This window comes from Sycon ciliatum, chromosome 1, assembly GCF_964019385.1.
Source record: "Sycon ciliatum chromosome 1, ocSycCili1.1, whole genome shotgun sequence".
In the NCBI taxonomy this organism is placed as follows: Eukaryota; Metazoa; Porifera; class Calcarea; order Leucosolenida; family Sycettidae; genus Sycon; species Sycon ciliatum.
Genome location: NC_088643.1, coordinates 97851943 through 97876341, shown reverse-complemented (window position 1 = coordinate 97876341; position 24399 = coordinate 97851943). Strand labels below are relative to the sequence as shown.

Below are 24399 nucleotides of genomic sequence, written 5' to 3'. Positions count from 1 at the left end.
GGGAGAAAAGGGTGACAGTCAATTAAAAACGACTAGCACCGGACACAGATAATAATACTGCGACACCATGGCGAGGCTGTGTCAAAATATGGAATGTCACAGTACTCCTCGAGCCAGGAATGTGGACAAAGAAGTTTGTCCCTTGCAAACCAGGGAACCAGGAAAGCGATAGGCCCTAAATCTTACGAGATGTTTCGAGTGCTATTGTTTGTTGCGAGCGCTTCGTCTTCGATGAGTCCTGCCTCTTTCCTGGCAGCTGCCCTCCTATAGGACGAACCACGAAGACACGATACCCATCTGCAGCCGATCAATGTTATATTGCACAAGAAGATATCGTTTTCGCCAGGCCAGTGCCCCGCCAAAGACCTTCGCCGTGTCACACCGTCGGAACGAGTTCATGATGAGAAACATCATTCGCGCGAGCTTGATGAAGAACTATTTCGAAAGACAACATAGTCTTTACCCCCGGGACGACCACTATGCGCACGTCCTGCAAAGGGAGAATGTCACCAGCGACATCAAAGACGACGACGGCAGTATTTCGGAAACCTGGAGTCAGCGGAGGTCGTCAAGCTCCTCCGCGACCCGGTACATGTACAGTATAACACAGTTACATGTACTATAGGTGACATGTCGACACGAGCGTGCGGAAACACTGCATACACTGTAGTAATGTAACTTGTTGCGAGAGTTTGCGGAAGAAGTCCAAGTCGGAAAATCCATCAGCTCCAAAAGCTACCTGTAGGTGGGCGATGAGACTCCAGTTTCAGACTACAACAGTCAGGACTTGTAAATAGTTGAACTTTGTGAAGCAGCATATCGAGAAGTAACGTTAGTTAGCTGGAATCGTAGCTGTTGCAGTATGTCGGCGCTATGTAGGTTGCATTTTTTACGGAGAGTCGATCGCCACGCGAATGTTTCTCTCCTCACCGAGAGCTAGCTGGCCTCCAAACTCCGTCAGGGTCTGCCTAAGGTACCGAAGGTCCTTGACTAGCTGTTGGTAGGGCTCCATCAAATCCTTTAGCTTCAGCTCGGCGAGCAAAAGTCTCTATCTCCTCCGCCATGAGCTGACACACACAAACTGAATACAAAACGATGCACTTCACACGTGCTGGCTTGCACGCGTGCCCCCTTTCACGAACCCAGACAATCTTTTCGGGATTGGTCTATTGGGATTGGGTCCCCAAGCCTGCAGAACCTCCTGAACATTGATGACACTCCATGTGCTGGCAGGCCAGCAGTAATAGACATCGGGCATCAAATGGGTGGTCGCTATATCAGCCTGACCAATACTCCAAGAGGCCCTGAACACGTAGCTGCAGTGTCGACGAGGGAGGAGAAAGATGCATTGGTAATTGGTCTATACTGCCGCCCTACATCGCACTGGGTGGCTAAGGAGTTGGTCCGACTGCGATGAACTCCAGACCGGACCCACCAAGAGCACTTGCTATATGTGGTGAATAGCGCCAACCATCAGGATGAAGCAGAATGGAGGGTGCAGAAGTGCATTCTCCCACTGGTCTGGTCTGCCGGAAGGACCAAGGAAGCCTGGCCCTCGGCCTCAGGATCTGAGCGCTAACTCACATACTGGTCCAGTTAGCGGGTATGGCTGGCCACAAATCGGGCAAGGGGTCTGTACCACTGATGTAACTGTGTACATGGTGTAAAGACCTACCTGTCCAACAGGCAGTTGCCGCTGTCTGCAGACCGTGACGGTCGTGTGGGTCGTGGACGATGTCCCGAACATTGACGGCGACTAGGTGGAGCCAGCGGGGTCGCGCCAATAGTAATAGTTATGTACTCTTGGTAGCGCTAACAGACACATAGTCATCCAATGTTTCTTTCCTTGGATACGTAAGCAACAGCCATCACATGATCAATCTCGACATGCAAAGGTACTCCCGTTATGCCATGTACTGGGGCTTGCAGAGCAAGGCACTCCGCCCACAAGCAGTAGATGAATGGAGTTTAACTCCTGCAGAGTCATGTGGTTATGGGTGGCTGCTGTGCATGGGTCCTGAACTGACGGGATCTCGTAGGGCAGCGATGGCACCTGTGAGGTGACTGGCTGGCCATCCCCGACTGAAAAGTGACAGACCCAGTAATCGAGACTTGTCAATTGAATCACCAGACCATATATCGAGGTGGCACAGCCAAGGCTGTGGAGCTCTATCCTGCAAGCACTATACTGTAATGAATTGATCGACTGTGAAGCTGGGCTAGTGAGAACGCCTTCCTCAATTCCGGACACTTCACGTTCAGGCGCCTCAAGTCAAATCGCTCTAGTTTTCCATAAATTTCCAGCGGTTTAAAGATAAAAATGAAAATGCACGCCTTGATTGCACCTAGCACCTCTTGCTTTCTTTGGCCCTTTCTGAGAGACCAAAATGATAGTGCAATCAAGAGTAGTGACAGTGAGGGGTGGGTGACACCAGCACAATGGGCGGGAACACACTGTCACATTCTTCGCCTTCACTCCTCGTGTAACCCCGATTCCACGTCGGACCCTGCGGGTCCTAGCGGAATCTACGATTACACTTCGGAGCTTCGGCTTCGAATGTGACAGTGTGACTTTTAAAGTGATCCACCACCTCAACCAAGGCAAGGGCGTAGCCAAGCATTATGCGCGAAGGAGAAGCGCGCATGTGGAGTGAAGGAACATGCATCTCGCAGAGTGCCTGATATACAGTAAAAATGTCTCTACGTATCGAGAATACACCATATGTACAGGTGCCCTTCAAGTCGGAGACATGAAGGGAGAAAATGGTGACAGTCAATTAAAAACGACTAGCACCGGACACAGATAATAATACTGCGACACCATGGCGAGGCGTTTTCGAAATATGGAATGTCACAGTACTCCTCGAGCCAGGAATGTGGTCGAGTTGTTTGCCATTGATGGCTGTGGAACCCGTGGACGAGCTATCAAATAAAGAATGGTCTGTGAAGGAACTGAACAGTTTTCTGCTGAATGAGGGTGCGAATCTGTCTGGAAAAAGAAGGAGTTATTGGAGCGGTAAGTTTTCCGCATTCAGTGGATATTTCGGATTACTGTAGATTGAAACTTATTTTTATTTTCACTACCTTCTCTCCTCTGTCGATGTAGAGAACGCTTCTCTAAGCAGAACCCTGATGCTCCTAGAACTAAGAAGGGCACCGCTTCTTCGAGTGTACCTTCATCATGCCCAACATGTCATGCGTCCGAGTGGAGGAGTGATTAACTTGTGTTTCCCAGAGTGAGTGCCACACCATGCGTGCTCGTCTGCAACGCAGGGGCAAGTCGCCGACGACAGTGAAGAGAGAGCTGATGCTGTAGTACTAGTAAAGAAGCCCGTGGATAGTGTCCATGAGTTTTACTTTGGTGGCTGCGTGCATAATGTGAAAGTCTGTCATATCGTGCACACAGCTTGAACTCAGATGACTTTCTCCGCACTCCTGAGCGATGAGGCTGCGTCGCTCTGCACTTCAACATCAGCAGACAGGAGGAGACAACACCCAACGGAGCTAAAAATCGCACTTCGTCAATCAAGCAACATCTGTCAGCCCGTACCAATTGTCGTGAAATGTACAGTGATAATGTGTCCTCAATATTGTCACGTGATAGATGTGCGTTGCATCTGGCTGTGTTAGAAGCTTTGTATATCCGTAAGTTAGATCCTGAACTTTGCGTACAGATAGAAAATGTGTTGTCGCTACAATTGTTTGGTGTTACTCCTCGTCGAGGTGTTAACAATGCGACTTAATTTGCTCACTATGTTCTTGTCACTATTATTATTTCCTTCAAGTTTTGTGTCGTGCTGAACTTGATAATTTTCCACCTTGTCACGAGTGTTGTTATCTCATATCTTTACGCTATATAAGTTTTAGTCTTTCCAACTTGAGCCATTCCCTGTAAAATCCTTGATGAGAAGGGACCAAAAACGTTCGGATAATTTGACAAGTGCCTTATTTTGACTGGATGTGTGTTTGCGTGGATACCTACTGTTGTGTTAGCCTGATGCCACGCAGGAGTCCATTGTGGGACAAGACAAAGACTGATTTATTTACAACGAGCATGCATAATTATAGCTCAGAGAGAGACAGTATGGAGAGGGACAATACGGCGAAAAACACTATACACAACATCTCCCTTTCCGGGAAAGGAGGGAAAGAGAGAGAAAAGATGTATCTACACAATATATCCCTTTTCCGGGAAGAAAGAGGAACATAAAAAAACAAGATTGAGAGACGAGCTAGGGCCTACACGTACACCAGTACAGTACTGTTAGTAGCAGGGCATGCCTGGCATCTGCACAGAAGAGAATTTTTTTTAAAACTGAAGAAGTTCGAGGCACAAAAATGAGAAGATCGAGAGTGAAGAGAAAGAATAAAGAAGCACACAAGGTCAAAACGAAAACAAATGAAACACAAGGAGGGAATGAGCTACAGCTAATCGGCATACGCCTGGCAGTTCCTTCCGTCACGAGTCAGACTTGGTCGGTCCGGAGCGCTCATACCGTGACACCTCTATCTCTCCCGGACGGATGGGTTGAGCACGGCATGGGGACATGGCGATCAGTGCTCAACAGCAGGATTATCGGAGCTGCCGAGAGATTGAGCATGCGAGGACGACGAACTGGCTGGACAGGGACGACAGTCAGCAGAGACAAGGAGCAGTGGCGTGACTGCTGCTGAAGAGTAGAGTCCACGAGTAGGACGAAACGAGTAGAGCGTAGTGCGTGCCGGGCATGACTGGACTAAAAACCAAACTTCTCAGACTGACGACGACGACGCATGACGACGACGATGACGAGACTGTCCCGGAGCTGGGGATGCTCGACTGCGGGCTAGAGGCGAAGGGTTCTTTCCTACAGTCGTAGAAACCACAGCTGCCACCATGTTGTGTTAGCCTGATGCCAAGCAGGAGTCCATTGTGGGACAAGACAAAGACTGATTTATTTACAACGAGCATGCATAATTATAGCTCAGAGAGAGACAGTACGGAGAGGGACAATACGGCGACAAACACTATACACAACACTTACGACCCAACACGTACCTTCGTTATTAAAAAAATAAAATAATAATAATAATAATAAAACACCACTCCCGGCACGAAGAGCTAGATTGGGCTTTTCCAGGAGAACGGTCTTCTGCGGGTTAGGATAATACCCATACTTTGGACCAACATCGGATATCACATGCCAGTACGACAGCAATGTCGGCACCTTGTCTGCAGCAGCCTCATCATTGGCGTACCACATTTGTCCCGGAGAGTGGCAGACCTCCTGCCAATGCCAAAAGAAAGGAATCAAGGCCAAAGCATAAAAGGCCATCCTTAATGGGTCGCCTTGACAAGTACCCTCTCTCGACTGGATCACTGCCCCACCGTCCAGGAGAAGTGGGATGTCGCTTTCGTACGTGTTGATAAACACACCCCCGACAGCAGGTAAAGCAGTATAGGGGAGGGGGTTCTGGCTCACCTGAGGGTGAGCCAAAATCAACTTTTTCGATTGGCCCTATCCGGTCAATCTCTCAAGTCCCTACCCTCCCCTATACTACTGTATTGAAGGATAGACCCTCCAACTACTGATTTTCCCAATCTCTAAAGTTGGCTCACCCCAATTCCAGAAAAGTGAGCCAACTTGCTCCCTCCAAGAAATGAGACCGAAATCGGAAGTGAGCCAACTTGAGCTTTTTTCACTTACCCCGATTTAATCTATATTAGAGGATCTGAGGGCTCTCAAACCCGATCTTGATTCACTTCGAGGACTGATTGGGATCGGTTCCTGAGTCAACTTCAGGAGATCCAGCTTTGGATGAGGATTTGGATATTAATAAGCTAACTTTGGACCAACTTTGGACCAACTTTCTGAAAAGACATTTCACAATCCTAAAATGGGCAACTCATACCCATTTTCCATCTCATCATCAACAATATATTTCCCATCTTCTTGCTCTCGTGTTATCTATTCAGCATACTCAACTGTTTCCTGTTTTAGTGTTGCTAAGGCATTGACCATTTCCATATCTCTTTTCTTGTTTTCATCAACTTTTTTGTAATCGGTGGTCTTCACTCAACAAGATTAGTGTTTCTTCTGTGGGTATGAACGTTGTATTTTTCACCTGGTCATCTTTACATGAGGTGGGCGGATTCGAAAGTGTGTAGGTCTTTACAGAGTGTGGGTGTATGTTTGTGTTGTGGTGTGGGCATGTGTGGATTTGGCATTTGCCCCCAGCTCTATTCTATATCATTCATGCCGGAGCTACTGCTGCATAGCCTGAAGTCTGAAGACTTGGCAACTTCACCAGTCCTGGGTATCCCTTGTTTAGGGAACACTTGACATTGTCTGGTCGCCAAGGTGGTCATGGTGATCCGTAGCTGCGCGTAGGCCCGCGTAGCCGCCTTGCCGGCCTCGGCCCTTTTTACCTCGGCAGACCGCACCGGAAAAAAGATGACGACGCTGTTTTGGTGAATATTTTCTTCGCGCTCGACGGTCCGTGCGCCAAATTCCAAAAAAGTCGAAAGCCTTTTCTTCTTTCTCGAGTGATCCTTGGTGATTTTTCAAGCTTCTTCGCAGTGTTCAACACCCAATGGCTCAGGAGAAGAAAAGTCGAAAAAATGTAGTCACTGGCCTCATTTCAAGTGACAGCAGGAGAAGAAATTTCCTTTCAAAACGGAAGAATGGACTCCTAAAAAAGGTAAGTTGAATGCACATAGCAATTCTGAACTTGCGCAATTTGTCATGAAGACTTCGCTTCATTTGTGTTCTGCAGGCCGCAGAGTTGCATGTTGGAAGTGGAGCCAAGGTTTTGGTCGTGGTGGTCGCTCCTTCTGGAGTTCGACACACGTACAGCTCGCATCCTGTGGACGAGATTTTGCCCTCAACCAGCTCAAGTGTCACAAAAGCAAGAGCTGACCCAGTGGCATGCTCTGCAAGAAGCAGTTCATATCCCACCGCGATGAACACCCCAGATTCCACCACGAGCCCCACTGAAGAATGAAAATAAAATTTGGACTGCTGGTCCTTCAAACATCACCTGTTGGATACTTGTTGTGTGCAAACACCATAGTCTGGTATCAATTCACCTCAGAATGTCAACATTGAAATAATAATGTATGCGTCATCAGAAATTGACCCTTTCTGGACAACAGAACAATGCTAGTAGTCAACAAACATCACACTGAACCACTATGAATAGGAGCACTGGTTTGTACCACATGTACATGCACCTCAGTGTCTCAAATGGAAATAGAGGAAATAGCCGTGATCATCGTGATAGCCGGGCCATGATGCAGAACCACTTGGGGCCGTCAGATTAATTTTCCTGGACCGAGCCAGCCGGGAAAAAACCCTCGCGCTGACGGACGCAGTAGTGAGGGAAAAAACCGGGTGTATATCCCCAACGGCGACATAGGAGTAACGGATAAGACCACGGCGAGGTAGCCACGACCCTTGTTCGAGGTACAGCGTCTCTGCACTGGAGTCTCCCACTGCTTGAGCCAGCTGCTCAATGAAGTGGAAAGTATATAAATGGAGAAGACATGGTGTGAATAAGAAGTGTAGCGCTCGCACTTGACAATGCAAAGTGTGTGGCATGACGCAAAATGCACATTGAAGAACTACGGAAGCCAGGACCAGCCCTCCCTTGGCGAGTACACCGACTGTGAAGCAGTCACTGCAAGGAAAGTGCACACACAAGAACAACACAGAAAGCTACTTGAGCAAAATACTGCTCATCCATGCATACTATGGACACAATCGGACTGCATTCGAGCGAGGCAAACATCTTTTCTTTGCATGTTGGAACATTGTACAAGACACATAAAGACACACATGTCTACTAACTGAAATAATTTTTTTGCACAGAAAAGTCAATATGAGTGTGTCCGAATGTACCTTGAAGAGACAAAAGCACATAAACCGCACACCAATGGATGAAAGTGGCGAAAGAAATGCAAGGCACAAAGCACTCACCACTCATGGAGGCATATCATCAGCTGCATTGCCGCCGTCAGCCATGCACGAAACCATATCCCGCATCTGGCGCACGACCTTCAACACTGCTGGCTGGGTGGAAGCCTGCTCCAGTTCATAGCACAATGCAGAGGCAGCATTGTTGTCGGGCGCGAGATGTAGTAGCTGCTGGAATTCTTTCCTGAGGGAAGCCATAGTCCGTCTCGTATCACTCCCGTGTTTCTCGGCCTCTTCGGTGGTCAGAAAGTGTGGTGGCTGAGACTGCCTGGACAGCGGATAGGCACCATCTCCAAATAATGTCGCTAGCTGCTTCCGTCTGGCTTTACCCACAGCAGTGAGGTTCACAGCATCCGGAACCAATTCCTCACCAGGACTGAAGGATTGCAGTGGTCTTGAAAACGCTAGCTCACCATTGGGAACCAACATTGTTCTCAGACGCGCACGCCATACCAGAAGTTCCTTAGCATAACCAGGACGGGCTCTCGATTCCGACTTTGGATCTGGCAGCTGTAGGGCACTGAATACTTTGGAGCGGAGCTTCATGAGCTGCTCATGGTTACGGATCACCCGGCGCCACATGTTGGAGTCTTTCTCCCCTGACACCCATGACTTCACATTGGCATTTAGCTCTTCGACGATAGCATCAAGTGCCTGGTGGAGGTCACCCTTTCCTGACCTGCTGAGGAAGAGAGTGCTGTCAATGAGACTTCGCAAATCTGTTGAGAGCGAGAGGCGACGGACTTCCTCGGACATGTCAATCACTTGATATGTTGTGTGATTCCTCGCATGCAGCAATGGAGAGAGAACTCTGCGAGACTCAATGAACAGTGGTACGTCGTTGTGCCGTGCTCCCCGCCGAAGCATGAATAGTGGAAAGCAGTACTGAGTGCACAGCTCCAGCAGCCAGGAATACGTATAATTGTTGTTGAACTGCTTGCACCAAACGAAGAAACCCTCTGCTGAAGGGGTGTTGCTGCCAGATTCCTGGGCGAGTACATATGGCCGCAGAAGTTCGTCAAAGCAGCCATCCGTGAAACGGCTCAGCTCATCGTATGTGCGGTGGTGGTCTTTGGCTTTGAAGGCCCAATCCAATTGCTTAGGAGAAGTATATCCCTGGCTAATAGCGAACTCCTTATAGGCAAATGGCCACAGAGACTTGACAATGCACTGGATGATGTTCATCTCCCAGTGCAAGCCACGTGAAATGGGTAGTACCCAATCAAACTCCCCATCAAGAATGTTTGTTGGGGGCATCAATTCACCCTTCTCAACCAGATCATCTAAAAACTTCCTCAGCCTCTCACGTAACGTACTCATGTTCCCTGTTACACCCAAGCCCCTTGTACTGCATGCACTCTTCAGGTCAGCCTTCGACATTGAGTCGACATGCAATATTCCTGCTTCATGGTTAGCCAATTTGGCTGCATCACGCCTTGCCTCCTCCATCACAGTCAATATGAGGGAGTACGGCAAGCCGTCACACACAACAGTGAGCCATTCCCTCACCCCCTCGTCACCTACACATTGTTTTACCCTTGCACGCTTCACAACATCGCGCAATACAATGCGAACAGCTTCATGGGAGTTATGGTTGACAAAAATGGGCTCTAGAAACCCAACATCTGCCGGGGACACAAGGGGCACATCTTCACCACTGGTCTTTGAGGACACTCTGGTTAACCAAACACCGGTACTGCTGTCCACATGCGGTACATACACAAACTCGGTGCCTGACTTTAGTGTGCCTGGCTTGGTGACTTTGATGTGCTCGGTCGACACCACTGATTTGCCTTGGTCAGCTTGCAATGCCTGCCTAACATTTACCCTGCATGTCGCATTGGGACACAAATGCAGCCTGCGTTCCATCTGTGTGCAACATTTAGGGCAGATCAGGTACCGTCTTTCTCGTTCCAATGATGCAAGATGGCTATCAACTGGGTCAGCTGATAGCCTCTGCTCAGACACAAGAGCTTCAATCCTTTTGTTCATGAAACTCAGCAAGTGTGGCTTAATCAAAGATTCTTGATCAAGAGGATCCGGTACCTGATCTATTGCACATTGAATCTCAGTGACAGTTGGAAATTTCCAATTTCGGAAATGGAAATCTCCCTTTTCTTGGGAAGGAACATGGGAATGACGGGCATAGACAACATTGGTCAGAACCTCATACGTGGAACGATTGCTGCCACGGGAGAGGTACGACTTAAGTTGTCGTTGCTCATTGTCAAACCCAACACTCACGAACCCTTCAGGAACTTGCAGCTCGCTACCACCCAACCCAGCCAACCAATCTTTCACAAGCTTATAACTCCCCCCCCCGACCCTAGGTGACCAAAAATGTCGAGGGTTGTCTTGCTTTGGGTGATGCTGTACACTATCGCCTGGAGCAAAACATGGAATTCTGCACAGTAATTCAAGTTAGCAGCAGCATAGAGAGACTCCATGGCTTGCGCTTGAAGAACTGTGCGGCGGTCGGCAACGGAGAAGTCAAGTGCAAACGTGCTGGAGGTCATGCCCGTCACAAACGTCTCAACAAACTTGTTGTAGGGTTTGTTGCTGAACTGACCCGTCGGGATGGACAGCAAGTTCTGCAATGATCTACTTGACTTTGCTGTCTCAACAGCACTCAACACATCTGCTTTGAACTGCGGCTGCTCAGCCACACACAGCCTACGTAGCAAGTCCAAGCGACCTTCCGAGGTGCTCAGAAGCGAACCTACACTTTCCTTTTTCATACTAATTATTTCCTTCTCAAGTAATTCAATTTTGCTATCCTTCTGCAAATGCATCTTCGACAATGCAGCCAACGCACAGTTTTTTGCCACCAACACTCTCTCTAAACGCTTCAAAGAATCAACATTTTCAACATTATCAACATTTTCAACATTATCTACCGGTACTTCGTTTGAGGCTGAGGAGGTTTCTCGGGACTGGCTGAAGACAGGGGGAAAAGAATCATCTTCATCATCGCAGGAGCTTACCTCTGGGAGAGCCTGAGGAACATCATCGCTGGCATCTACCATGTCTACAGAGTCCCCATAGCTATCGCCCCTCCGAGGCTCGTACAGAGGGTGGTTGGTGATTAAATCCTTCAAGTCAGCCAGTCGTCCGCAGCTCCTACAAATTGCAGATACGTCCCGTCCAGAGAGCGCTGACAACACTGCCAGGATACACTTGCGAACCCGAACATCCTTGGAGCTATGCCGAGGCGATCCCCACTCATCGTGGAAGGGATTCTTGCACGCAAACTGGTATTGAGAACCTCCAGAGTGTCTCTTCTTCGTGGATATCTTGCCCATGATGACAAAATGTTGAAAATGCAAAACGGGCTTCTTCTCGTCAATTCTCTCTCGAGAACGACATGGCAGAGTTCAATTTTTTCGGGCAAAACCTCCATAAACCCCTACAGGCCAGGCTAAAACACCGTCCAACCTCCGAACTTTTGGGGTTACCTCCGCAAAGTTACCTAAAGAGGGACTGATATTTCAAGGCAAATCGAAATTGTGCCACATCTCTTTCAATGAGAACAGACGCCTTCGCAGCGCATCCATCTTCCTCTTCTTCGGGCCGCGGGCGCACGGCGGGCGCACGGCGCGATTTGACCGTGCGTACTTGTCAATCTCCATATCAACGCCTGAGTTTTCGTGTAAAAACCGAATGTTCCCTGAACAAGGGATTCCCTCGACTGTTCACGCCTGCACCTGGCTCTTGCGCTATGATACGCGTCGCCTATGACACCCCTCGGAATTTCCCACCTTGCTTCCCCTTATGTTCTGGCTGCCCGTTTTGGATCCATCAGTTGCCTCATGATGGTAGAGATACGCGAAACTCGGAGTTGTGACAAAGCTTCCAAACTCTCTCTCTCTTGTGGTCTTTACAGGTATCTATTTCAGTTTCATCATATTTATTCTCAAATGCAACTTATAACCAGTAGGAAGTCATCAGTGTATAAGCATCTTGTATCTCGTCCTGATTGCTGCAAAGTGTATTCTGATTCTTCTTTTTCTGTTTTGTGCCGTGCTCGTCATGGTTATAATGTGGAGTCGAGTGTGTTAGAAGCTGTTTGTCAACGTATTCATACGCCTAATCTGTGTGTCCAGAAGGACAGCATTATTCGTTTGAAATTGTTCTAGTAGCAGCTTGTTCTGTCTGTTTGGCCCTGGTTGGCCATGGTGTCATATCTTGTGTCACAGTATACTAGTAGTCTTTAAAAGTTCGTTAAGTGCTTTCGCAGTTTTTCCTGTTATTACCTTAGTGCTAGGATTATCATTTTCATAGGTGTTGTTTCTTCTCACTCCATTTCTCTTTATTAGTATCTTTCTGGATTGTTTTTCATTAGTACAACGTAGCTTCCTGAGGAGTGTTGTGCGAAAACTAGTTCGAAGTACGATTTTTTGTTCATCATTTTCTCCATATCACATTTTTTCATTCTTCCATGTTCTTCACTGCCTTCGTATCCACTCGTTTTTTGAATACAATAAAAGCCTTTGTGAAATGTCGGTTCAACTCGTTCTGTTGATCGCAATTCTAAGTTTTTTTGTTTGTTTTTGGTGTTTTGGTGTTTTTTGTTTCTCGTTTTTGCGTTTTTTCACACATACAATTGTTTTCATTTTTTGGTGTTGTGTTCTAATCATTCGCCATGCCGCTGTCAATTGTATTCTGTTTGCCCGTAAAAGAGGCCTTAGATGATCGCAATTCTAAAATTATAATTATGATTAGGATTTTCAGTACTCATGATCAACCAGTTCCCATTCATCCATGAGAACGTATCCACTCGCAGTTGGTTTTGGTTTTGTCAGTGTGTTGCTGATGATGGTCAGATATGCTGTCGTTACCCCACTCATTCCTCGCCTAATGGCTCTGTTTCGTGTCTGGACTTGGTGATCACCAACCGACCACGCCTCGTGCGCTCAATTGATCAAGCACCTCCCTTGGGTATGTCTGACCATATACAGATTGTTTGCACTTTATGTTACGCCCCTATTTCGAACTACTTCCCCAACTCTTCCACTGGTCCTCCCTCTTCACTGTATCGCTTCAAACAAGTACCTTCGCACCTTTGGCAATTAATCAACGCTGATTTAGCTGGCTACAACTGGTCCTCTCTGAACTCGTACACTGATGTTAATGACGCACTTCATCACTTTGATTGTGAGCTCCAGTCCGCCTTCCGTCGTCACCTCACCTCATTCGGAGCCACCCACACTGTGACATCTCCACGACGCAGCATGCAATCTCCACCATGGGTTACTGCTGAGCTCAGGTCTGCTGTAAAACGCAAGCGTGATCTATATAGTGTGTACAAAAAATATCCGACAGCAGTAAATCATGCAGCTTATAACCGACAAAGGAATGCTGTAAAGCACCTGTCTCGGCAAGCACATCGTGAATATATACGCTCCATTCAAGCATCACTAACGTCACCGAATCGACCTACACTCTTTCAGTTTGTGCGAGCACAGCGGCACACTTCCGGCCGTGTCATGCCCCAAACGATGATAGCATCCGACGGTACGGTCGCCACGTCCCCCAAGAGCATAGCTGATGTTCTGAACACTCAGTTCACCTCATTTGGGCTACCTGATGATCCTTCGTGGCGCATTCCCCCTTTGTCCCAGTCGCCTTTCATATCTGTTCCGTTCCGTACAATCACTGTCACTACGTTTCAAGTTCGGAAATATCTGAAGCGCCTGAAATGTGGAAAGTCTCCCGGCTCAGATGGGATCCCGAATGAAGTGCTGCAGTATCTTGCACCATCAATAGCCTATCCTCTCGCCATTATTTTTAATATGTCATTTCGAACTGGTACATTCCCACAGGATTGGAAATCCTCCATCGTGACACCGCTTTACAAGAATAAAGGCTCCCGTGCTTGCCCTGCAAACTACCGCCCCATCTCTCTGCTGCGCACAGTTTCCAAACTTTGTGAGCGTATTGTATTCGATTCCCTCTACCTGCACATCGCTCCGGCTCTCTCACCAGCTCAGTCGGGATTCTGCCGTGGTGACTCAACTCAATACCAGGTGACTCGAATTGTCCAAGACATAGCGACAAAGAGGAACTGTGGGGAGCATGTGGGAATGGTGTTTTTCGACTTGGCTAAGGCATTCGACACCGTTTGGCATCGTGGCTTACTTGCCAAGTTGGAGGTCACCTTCCGGGTGGAGGATGCTGCCTTGCGTTGGATATCCTCGTATCTGTCTGCTCGTTCTCAGGCTGTTCGCTTGTCTTATTTCTTGTCTGATCCCCTCCCTGTAACGTCTGGAGTGCCCCAAGGTTCCATTCTGGGTCCTTTGTTATTCTTGCTTTACGTTAATGACCTACCTTCAGTTGTCCCCGATGTTAGTTTGTATGCGGATGACACTGGCCTTATCTGTTCTGATTCCTCCCCTGCACAATTACTCCTTACCATGCAGCATCGCATCAACAGCACTGCATGGGGATGCAAACGTGGAAACTCCAGCCCAATTTGGACAAGACAGAAGCCATGTATATTTCTTCATCCCCTCCTGATCAACCGTTATACTTCCCTGACTCGACTATGCCTATCCGTGTTGTTACTCAGCACAAACATCTAGGTGAGATGTTTGACTGCAAACTCTCTTGGGCTGCACATGTCAACTGTGTGTGCAAGCGAACCAGTTCAGCATTAGGGGCACTACAACCACATCGCACTCATTTGCCCATCCAGTGTAAACTATTATTTTATCAGTGCTATATTCTCCCTATATTCGACTATTGCGATACCGCTTGGTGTGGCCTTTCTGACACAACTCTGAACCAATTAGAAGTCCACCATAGATTTATACTTAAAATTCTTTACAACAAGGATCGATGTTTTCCTTCGGATGCCCTTTATCGACTTGCACACACTTCTCCCCTCTCCGTTCGTCATAAGCACCATCTCTGTACACTGGTTCATAAAATATTTCTTCGTAAAACCCCTTCACACATGATGAAGTACAATTGGTTTTCGACAAGCTCAACCCGTAACGCGCTCATCATGCCTCTTGTTAAGTCAGCCCAGTATCTAAAGTCCCCTTTGTTTTCCGGCTACTCTCATTGGTTATCATTACCATACGGTCTGAAAACTTGTTCTTCTATAATAATAATAGACTTTTCCCGTTTGTCTCTTTCCCTCAAAACAGTTAATAATAATAATAATGTAAAAGAGAAAAGGACATATGGATACGAGTTTAGAGTAACTCTCCATCACTGTAACATGATACTATATACAGTCAGAAAGTGCAATAACTAGGCACAAAACTGACAGAGTACTGAGACATTCGACGTCCTGACACCTAACTTTAACACATCTCCGTAGCGCTAACCGACAGCCTTCCAACTTGGAAGGTTCAAGGTTATGGAAAGACCAAAGAGGGGAAGGCAAGCGCAACGAAAACGAGCAAAAGCCACAGTCCCAACGGAACAAAGAATGTCGATTGTTACTGGACGATGACGAGACCAGTACGATATTTGACAAAGCGGTCTAACTACAATTCGAAGCAGCAAAGCAGCACACCACCCAACTTGGGTGGGTCATAAATATCAAAGATAAGTAAAGAAAGGGAAGCTTTGCGAAAACGAATTGTACAAGCCGAAAGCCAAACTCCTACAGTACTCCTCATGCATGACATTGTGATGGACTAGTTGACTACAAAACAAGTTGTTTCACACGACGTACGTTTCGCCGTATGGTTCGTGACGGCTCATCAGGTGTGCAATTTGAAACTCGGATGTTGAGCCATAAATAAATGTAAAAGAGAAAAGGACATATGGATACGAGTTTAGAGTAACTCTCCATCACTGTAACATGATACTATATACAGTCAGAAAGTGCAATAACTAGGCACAAAACTGACAGAGTACTGAGACATTCGACGTCCTGACACCTAACTTTAACACATCTCCGTAGCGCTAACCGACAGCCTTCCAACTTGGAAGGTTCAAGGTTATGGAAAGACCAAAGAGGGGAAGGCAAGCGCAACGAAAACGAGCAAAAGCCACAGTCCCAACGGAACAAAGAATGTCGATTGTTACTGGACGATGACGAGACCAGTACGATATTTGACAAAGCGGTCTAACTACAATTCGAAGCAGCAAAGCAGCACACCACCCAACTTGGGTGGGTCATAAATATCAAAGATAAGTAAAGAAAGGGAAGCTTTGCGAAAACGAATTGTACAAGCCGAAAGCCAAACTCCTACAGTACTCCTCATGCATGACATTGTGATGGACTAGTTGACTACAAAACAAGTTGTTTCACACGACGTACGTTTCGCCGTATGGTTCGTGACGGCTCATCAGGTGTGCAATTTGAAACTCGGATGTTGAGCCATAAATAAATGTAAAAGAGAAAAGGACATATGGATACGAGTTTAGAGTAACTCTCCATCACTGTAACATGATACTATATACAGTCAGAAAGTGCAATAACTAGGCACAAAACTGACAGAGTACTGAGACATTCGACGTCCTGACACCTAACTTTAACACATCTCCGTAGCGCTAACCGACAGCCTTCCAACTTGGAAGGTTCAAGGTTATGGAAAGACCAAAGTTGGAAGGCTGTCGGTTAGCGCTACGGAGATGTGTTAAAGTTAGGTGTCAGGACGTCGAATGTCTCAGTACTCTGTCAGTTTTGTGCCTAGTTATTGCACTTTCTGACTGTATATAGTATCATGTTACAGTGATGGAGAGTTACTCTAAACTCGTATCCATATGTCCTTTTCTCTTTTACATTTATTTATGGCTCAACATCCGAGTTTCAAATTGCACACCTGATGAGCCGTCACGAACCATACGGCGAAACGTACGTCGTGTGAAACAACTTGTTTTGTAGTCAACTAGTCCATCACAATGTCATGCATGAGGAGTACTGTAGGAGTTTGGCTTTCGGCTTGTACAATTCGTTTTCGCAAAGCTTCCCTTTCTTTACTTATCTTTGATATTTATGACCCACCCAAGTTGGGTGGTGTGCTGCTTTGCTGCTTCGAATTGTAGTTAGACCGCTTTGTCAAATATCGTACTGGTCTCGTCATCGTCCAGTAACAATCGACATTCTTTGTTCCGTTGGGACTGTGGCTTTTGCTCGTTTTCGTTGCGCTTGCCTTCCCCTCTTTGGTCTTTCCATAACCTTGAACCTTCCAAGTTGGAAGGCTGTCGGTTAGCGCTACGGAGATGTGTTAAAGTTAGGTGTCAGGACGTCGAATGTCTCAGTACTCTGTCAGTTTTGTGCCTAGTTATTGCACTTTCTGACTGTATATAGTATCATGTTACAGTGATGGAGAGTTACTCTAAACTCGTATCCATATGTCCTTTTCTCTTTTACATTTATTTATGGCTCAACATCCGAGTTTCAAATAATAATAATAATAATAATAATAATACCACAGCACGCGTAATAATATAATTATGTGGGTATAATTATACGTTCCGCTTCTGTCCTATCTCCTCTGATCAAATTCCATTATCAAGGTAATTATTAACACGGCGCACTGATGACCTGTGACGCCAGATCATGGACTATCGGCCAGATTTCTCCATGTAGGCTTGTCCAGAGCGATGGCCCTCACATTCCCCAGCTGACTGCTGCGCTTCAAGTCGATGTTCCTCCTCTGTAAGTCGCTTGTGATGCGCGTCGCAATGGATGTCCTTGGACGTCCACGCCCAGCCTTGGCATCTCCCGCAAAATAGCCCGTCAGCGCGATCCATGGCGGCGCATCCCTGTCCATACGGAGAATATGGCCGGTTAGCTGCCATCTTCTCCTGTCCACGATGTCAGATAGTGGTTCCGTGTGGCACCTCTCATACAGCTCAGTATTTGATATCCTGGCTGGGTAGACTATGCCAATGAGCCGTCGGAGCTGCTTCCCGTGGAAAACGTTAAGCGATTCTGCTTGTGCTGCCGTGAGCCCCCATGCGCCGCAGTTTATTTTTATTTTTTTATTTTTATTGAAAAACCACAAACCTTCAGACATGTGAATGTGCACATGATATACAGTGTACATACGTATGTATCGAGAAGGCAGCACGGAAACGGCAGTGGTGGTGAGGCCTGGGCAGCTCGTCCGACCGTGGGCCTCGGAGTCAACACTGGGCAGACGCACCGGGGGGGGGGGGGGTAGCTTAGGAGATAAGGATTGAAGCCAGCATGATCATAGTATGTAATGCATATGCATAAGTAATAATGATGTTAATCTTAAAAACAATAGTGCGGTGGACCTGCGCAGAGGAAAGGCATCATGGACATGATCTACGTGTATAACATAATAATAATAATTATAATAATTAAAAGTGAGCTAGGGCACATCATACACACACATATGCGCATGTTCAAATAGGAGATCAACTTGATAGGGCGTTCGCCGGCGTTGGGTAATCTTGAAATAAAGATATTAATATTATTGAAGAGATTATTATCATACGCTCACATAAACACCACATACCAACCATGTGCACCCACCCACCCACCCACACACACACACACACACACACACACACACGCGCGCGCGCACACACACACACATGCTCGCACGCACGCACACACACGCACGCACACACACATTATACAAAAGAACGGGCAGAACCAGGGCAATATACAGGCGGATGCGCCTCTGCTCACTGACCTTCCCACGCCTCAGCCAGAGGCTATACATCCTGCCATATGCACTCGAAGCGAGGTCTTTCCTCCGCTCCACGTCCTCACTGTCGCCAGTGAGGGACCCTAGCTGCCTGCTGGACCGCCAGGAGTCTGAAGTTGATGTCAGATGCAAGAATTCGGTCTTGGTCTCGTTTTCTGTAAGGGACCAATCCCCGAGTTCTGCACTAATGATGGGGAGGCTTCGCTACAGCCACTCCTCACTGGTTGAGTACAATGTCACATCATCGGCGTAACCTGTTTCTCCGGGTATGTGACGGTCGGCGAAAGGGCGTTCGGGAAGGTTTGCTCTCACTTGCCGCAGTGCTGCTCCCAGGTAACAAATAAAAAGAAAAAGGGCTCAGGCCATCTCCCTGGCGGGTGCCGATGGTGCTGAGAAACGGATTGGCAGTTGCCTTTCCTACTTTCACTGATATTTGTGTGTGGAACAGTAGGTGCTGGATCATGCGCACTTCATCGGGGCCAGTCACTAATGCCATGACGTCTAACAGTTTGGTGCGATCGATCGTATCGAACGCACCGGACATGTCAATCCCCAGCATGTGGCATTCCCAGTTGTATCGAGTCGCCTTGGCCGCAATCCAGCGCTGTGTCCGTACCACGTCTGTTGTACTTCGGCCTTGTCTGTTCTTCTATTGGTCAGTATAAAGATCTACTATCACAACTGGACCAGACGCAATAATTATCATCGAAGAACATTCTCGAATACCTGAGTGATGCACGAATTTTGATAGTGCTCACTTCCGTTAATCGTTTTTCTTTGTAATTTTCCATTCATTTTCTGCTCTAATTCATATTTGCTTTGTTTTCCTAGCTTGCTATTGCCGTGGCTGGCTCAACGCCCTTGTCTCAGGGGATTCTGTCCCTGCATTAGCTATGCTTGTCACATGCTATGAGATTGTGTCTTATAATACATGATTTTCAGTAATGTATCGGATTACAGCTTTTTCCCCCAACACATCTCGATACGGTACATGTAAACGTCTTCTGCGACCACTTGTTTCTTGATCCACTATGAAACGATCCTCAGTGACAATCAGTTTGTTGGTTGGACTTTTGTTATTAGGAAAAGCATGAACTATGGCTTCTGGTGGAGTAGTTGATGAGCTTGGGATGATATTCTTCAATTTTTTGACTTCCACCTCTCCATCCTTTCTATTAACATATTCCTTTGTTGTTGCTGAGTAATTCTCTGTTGACTGTCGGAGATTGATGGTGTGTTTCAATCCCATGTTAAGATTTCCTTTCATCTGGTTGGCTCCACTCGTCCAGCGAGTCTGGCTTTGTGATGTGTTGAGATATTCTGATGTCACCACAGATGTTCCTGTTGATGGTTGCTTTACATTCACAATTTCCATTCCACCCAAGTCAAAATGTCCTTTCATGTTCAGTGTTCCACTCACGACCAGTCGTGTTTGATCATCATCAACAAACTTGCTCAATGAAGTTTATTTTTTCCTAACTCACTTCTGACCAACCCCGTTGGAGCCGCACAAGTGGAACTCACACCATCAAAACCAAGATGGCAAATTCTATGATAGTTCATGTCAATATGTATTACGTATGCCAGACCACGACTCGTGGCCTGGCATCAGTAAAACATGGATGTGACACATGCGATTTAGGCCTTTGGCCTCTGGTTGGTGGATCTGATCAATCCTCCCCATCGTTTAGGAGCCGCATCTGACACCTGATCATGGGGTGGTGGCGTCCTACGGAAGAGGAAAGGTGGTTCTTGACCAGGGAGTTGTTCGACACCTTGTTCTTGACCGTCACGGTACGCGAACGAGTCCCATTTGTTTTTCATGTCAACATGACCATTCACATCTCCACCAGTTTTATTCAGCTTTTCTTCACTGATGACAAATAAATCCCTCTTTTTGGCATAGGAATCAAGACTGATCTTATTAGCTTCCAAGGCGTTTCCAAATTTAGAACCCCTCTTCCTTATCTGAGCCGCAACCCTTAGAGGTTTCGTAATTTGTTCTAGAAAAAGGTCGATTTGTGACGTTCAACGATTTTTTGGTCGCGCTGCGAACAGTGCAAAGTGTTCATATTGAACTCCTTGCTTGAACTTGAAGTAATTTTTTTTGAAGTTGAAGTGGTGTCGAGTGGCGACTCGAGTGTTCCTCGATCTTGTTGCGATGGCTGCGGACGCCAGAGCCTGCAGGGGAGTGGATGCTGAAGTAACCGCTAAAGATCAGAGTGAGGATGAGACGTTCTTCGGTTCCGACGTCGATGTCAACAGTGAGGCGGAATCGCAGCCGTCATCTCCTGCTGCGATGTGGATCAAGGTGGCCGATGATTCGGCAGAGTCGGGAGATGAGGAGTCGTCAGCTGAGATAACTTCTGAGTTTGGAGCTAGTTACGGGGCTGACGGCAGCAACGTCGTATCTTCATCTGCCGAAGAAGAAATGGAAGATTGCGGAACGACTCGACGCAGGATGAAGCTGCGAAAACGTCGATCATATCTCCGCACTCTTCAGCTATTCTTTGCCATTCTTGCTGCCTACTGCACTGTTTCACAAGTATTCAAGCTGCCCACCCATATTAGCATGCTGAATATTTATTGTACACATACATCGTATCCATACATTGCACCAATTTGGAGTATCTCTTGTATATTGGTGCATACACCCGTTTTGAATCGCAATATTAAACTATTTATTTGCTGAGGTCCTTCAGTAGATGTGGTTCAAGAAATTTCTTACCAAAAGGGAATTTTGAAATGTTGACCCTAAGGGCTGTTTTTGCTGGTTGAGGCCCATCTATCTATATATTGAGGCCCATCTATCTATATATTTTTTCATACAATAAGAGTTGTACATGACTCTTATTGTTCGTCTCAATATGAAGTAAACTTCGTGGGTAACCTTGTAGATCGTGCGAAGCGTATTTGTTCGTCCTGCAAGCTGCAGGAAGAGCTTGATTTTCTCCGGTCAGTTTTTGTCAAGAACGGGCACCCTGAGTTTTTGTTGCAGAAGTTGTTGAAAGTCGAACAAACTACGAAGGCTCCTATGATTGGTCCTGCTCGTTGTCTAGTTTATTTCTGTTTGCCGTGGAAAGGGCAGGAGTCGACTAAAGTTTGTAGTACAGTCAAGTCTGTTGTTCGTCGAACATACTACGCAGTACACTTCGTGCAAGTCTTTACGACGATGCGGGCGTTTACGTTGCGGAAGAATGTCCTACCAGCCCATCACCTAAGTCATCTTATTTACAACTTTGAATGCTGACAATGCGCTAGTCGGTATGTTGGTAGGACTGTTCAGCACCTGAACGCACGCATCAAACAACACACACCACGTCACATACTTCCACCTTGCGCACAACAACAAAGACCGAAGCGAGGGCGACCTAGAAAACAACCAAAAACCACACAGCCGTTGCCTACACAACCCGCGGATCCTGGCTCACACACTGTGCTTGCTCCGCCGTCGCTCGTGGCGGTGGTGGAGGAGAATGGGCGTGGTGGCTCATCGGGTCGGCTTGTGTCGCCGCCTTTGCTCCGGCCGTCGGTGGTTCCCTCGTCAGTGCCCCCGGCTGCTTTGGCTGAGGCGGTGCCGCTTGCGGTCCCGGTCCCACTGCCTCCTCCTGATGCTCCACCATCGGTTCTTGCGGCGGTGGAGCTTGCCAGTGGGAGACCGCGAGCATCACTGACAGCTGCAATAACACTACAAATGCCGACTCAAAAAGACCCACCTTGCATATCAGTAGCTCCCACACCAACACCAGCAACGCAATCTACAGCAACCACAGCTCGAACTCAGATGACTTTCTCCGCATACCTGAGGGATGAGGCTGCGTCGCTCTGCACTTCAACATCAGCAGCTCGAGCAGCGCCAGCAATCAGTCCATCTTCCTTGGAAAGATAGGGATGGGTCATGCCTTTTTCTCAAGCTCCAGAGTCTCTTGGCAGGGCGTTCAACGTCTTCGCAAAAGCAAGGATGAAAGTCGTCCTCGACAAAGTGTTCCGAGCACAGCACTGTGAACGATATCGCAGCAAACTGCGGCCCACTTCTCGCCAGATAGCGAGGATTCAAGAGTGTGGAATGCCAGCATACCCAGGGAATGCATTGAAAGACAAGTGGGTTTCTTAGATTAGCCACTAGGGATGACGGTTGCTGCAAACAAGAACCCAACAGTGGTCCTTGGAAAGCACAGCCCATCAGACGAGCGCAAGTCATCATTGTTTAAACAGCTGGGGTGGCCAAGTCTATCCTGGAGCAGGAAGATCGCCTGCCTTATGGAAATCTTCCATTTGGTCACCACCCAACAAGAACTTTTTGAAGCAGCGGGATACTGCCCCACGCGTAGTCGCCGCCGCCAACTCGCATCCACTCTGCCACGGGTTGGGAAACACGCCGGGAGGTCATTTCTCTTCCGCACCGCTACTGTCTGGAATGCCTTGCCCGCAGACCTGAGAGCCACAGCCTCGCAGTCCCTGTTTCACAGTCACATTTGCACGCACTTCTCTGACACCAAACACAATGCCACTCCGCACTGACATGCCTCTGTCCTCCTTCTTTGTGCGTTGCGCTTATTCTTATTAATTTTTGTGTTTCTGTTTCGGTACATTTCGTATTTCAAGGCATACCCCGAGGCTATAGGTATCATTGATTAAAGGACCATTCTGGAACATTCAGCATAATTGTATTTCTCTTGCTAGGCTGTTCATTACGAATTATTAGCCCTCCACTGTCTGCTATCTCAACCCTACAGCCTCCCATTATAATGGAACTCCCTTCAATTTAGACTACGTCTTTGGGAAATCCTCAAATATATGAGGCATGGGCAGCAAAATCAGGGTTAGGTGATATTTGGCGAAAATGAGTTTTTGATGGCTTTGAACTGTCCACTAAATGAGTGATCTATGGGCCAAATTTTGGAGCTCTGGGCACCTTCCAAGATGGTAAAAAGAACGCCCGAAATGATGGGTGACGGTCAACAAAAATGGTCAGCAAAAAGGCAAAATGGAACGCAGTTACAGCTAGCTCTAATGGAGTGACTGAGAACAATTTAGAATATTTATCGGTCTTCAGGGAAGCACAGCGTACTCTAGTTGATATTATAGTAACATTGTTGCCTGTGCTTGCTGCAATGTTACTTGAAAACTCAATCCCTGTAATGTGCAGGTCTGGTAATGTATGCAGACTTGTCAGACAGAAAGAAGCCAAGCAACTGATGTTTTACATGGCTGGGAAGAAGCTGAAACTTAGTACAAAACTATATATGCATGCTGGGCCAAGCCAGATACATCCATCAAGCATGTCTTGCTCTCCTACGCACAGCAGCTCGTAGATACATGTATAATAATGTGACAAATTTCATGGGCACCGCAAGCGTGCATGTGCATGTATACTTGCAGCAATTTTATTCACAAAATATCTTGTATCAAGTAAGGTTTAGTTCATTCAGGGCTGTCTCCGTATCTCTCACCAACTTATTCAGCTGCTAATAGTCGCCACGGAGTACTGAATCTCGCTCGTCACTCTCAGCGCTGCTGTCCGCGTCGCCACTTCGTGTCACGGAGCTCTCAAACTCGTCGTCTGCGCTGCCTCCGCTGATGGCTTGTCATCTGAGCGAAACCTCTTCACTTTCACCTGATTCGTCTTCCGGGGGACTATTACAGGCAGCGAAGTATCTCTGGAGATCCAGCTGCCAAATATTCTAGTCGCTCGTGCTCCATCAAGAATTCGTGACGGGATCGTTCCGCCAAGAAATTATTTGTTCCGCTCTCTTTTCAGCGCATGATCTGCAGACGCTACCCAGAGCGCAAAACGC

The 24399-nt window shown here is 47.2% G+C and overlaps 2 protein-coding genes and 1 long non-coding RNA gene across 5 annotated transcripts in view; 1 reads left to right on the top strand and 2 right to left on the bottom strand.

Moving 5' to 3' along the window:
- LOC135807198 (leucine-rich repeat neuronal protein 1-like) overlaps positions 1-24399 on the bottom strand; it is a 466844-nt gene that overhangs the window by 61078 nt on the left and 381367 nt on the right. The gene's annotated exons all lie outside the window — the stretch shown is intronic.
- On the top strand, positions 6376-7014 carry LOC135806692 (uncharacterized). The gene is made up of 2 exons (XR_010551260.1): positions 6376-6681; positions 6757-7014. It is a non-coding gene; the product is annotated as an uncharacterized LOC135806692 (long non-coding RNA).
- LOC135806691 (uncharacterized) lies at positions 6988-10254 on the bottom strand. Its single transcript, XM_065320921.1, has 2 exons — positions 7959-10254; positions 6988-7659 (listed from the first exon to the last, which is right to left on the bottom strand). Exon 1 carries the CDS (start codon positions 9945-9947, stop codon positions 7962-7964), a length of 1986 nt encoding a protein of 661 aa, XP_065176993.1. The 5' UTR covers positions 9948-10254; the 3' UTR covers positions 6988-7659; positions 7959-7961.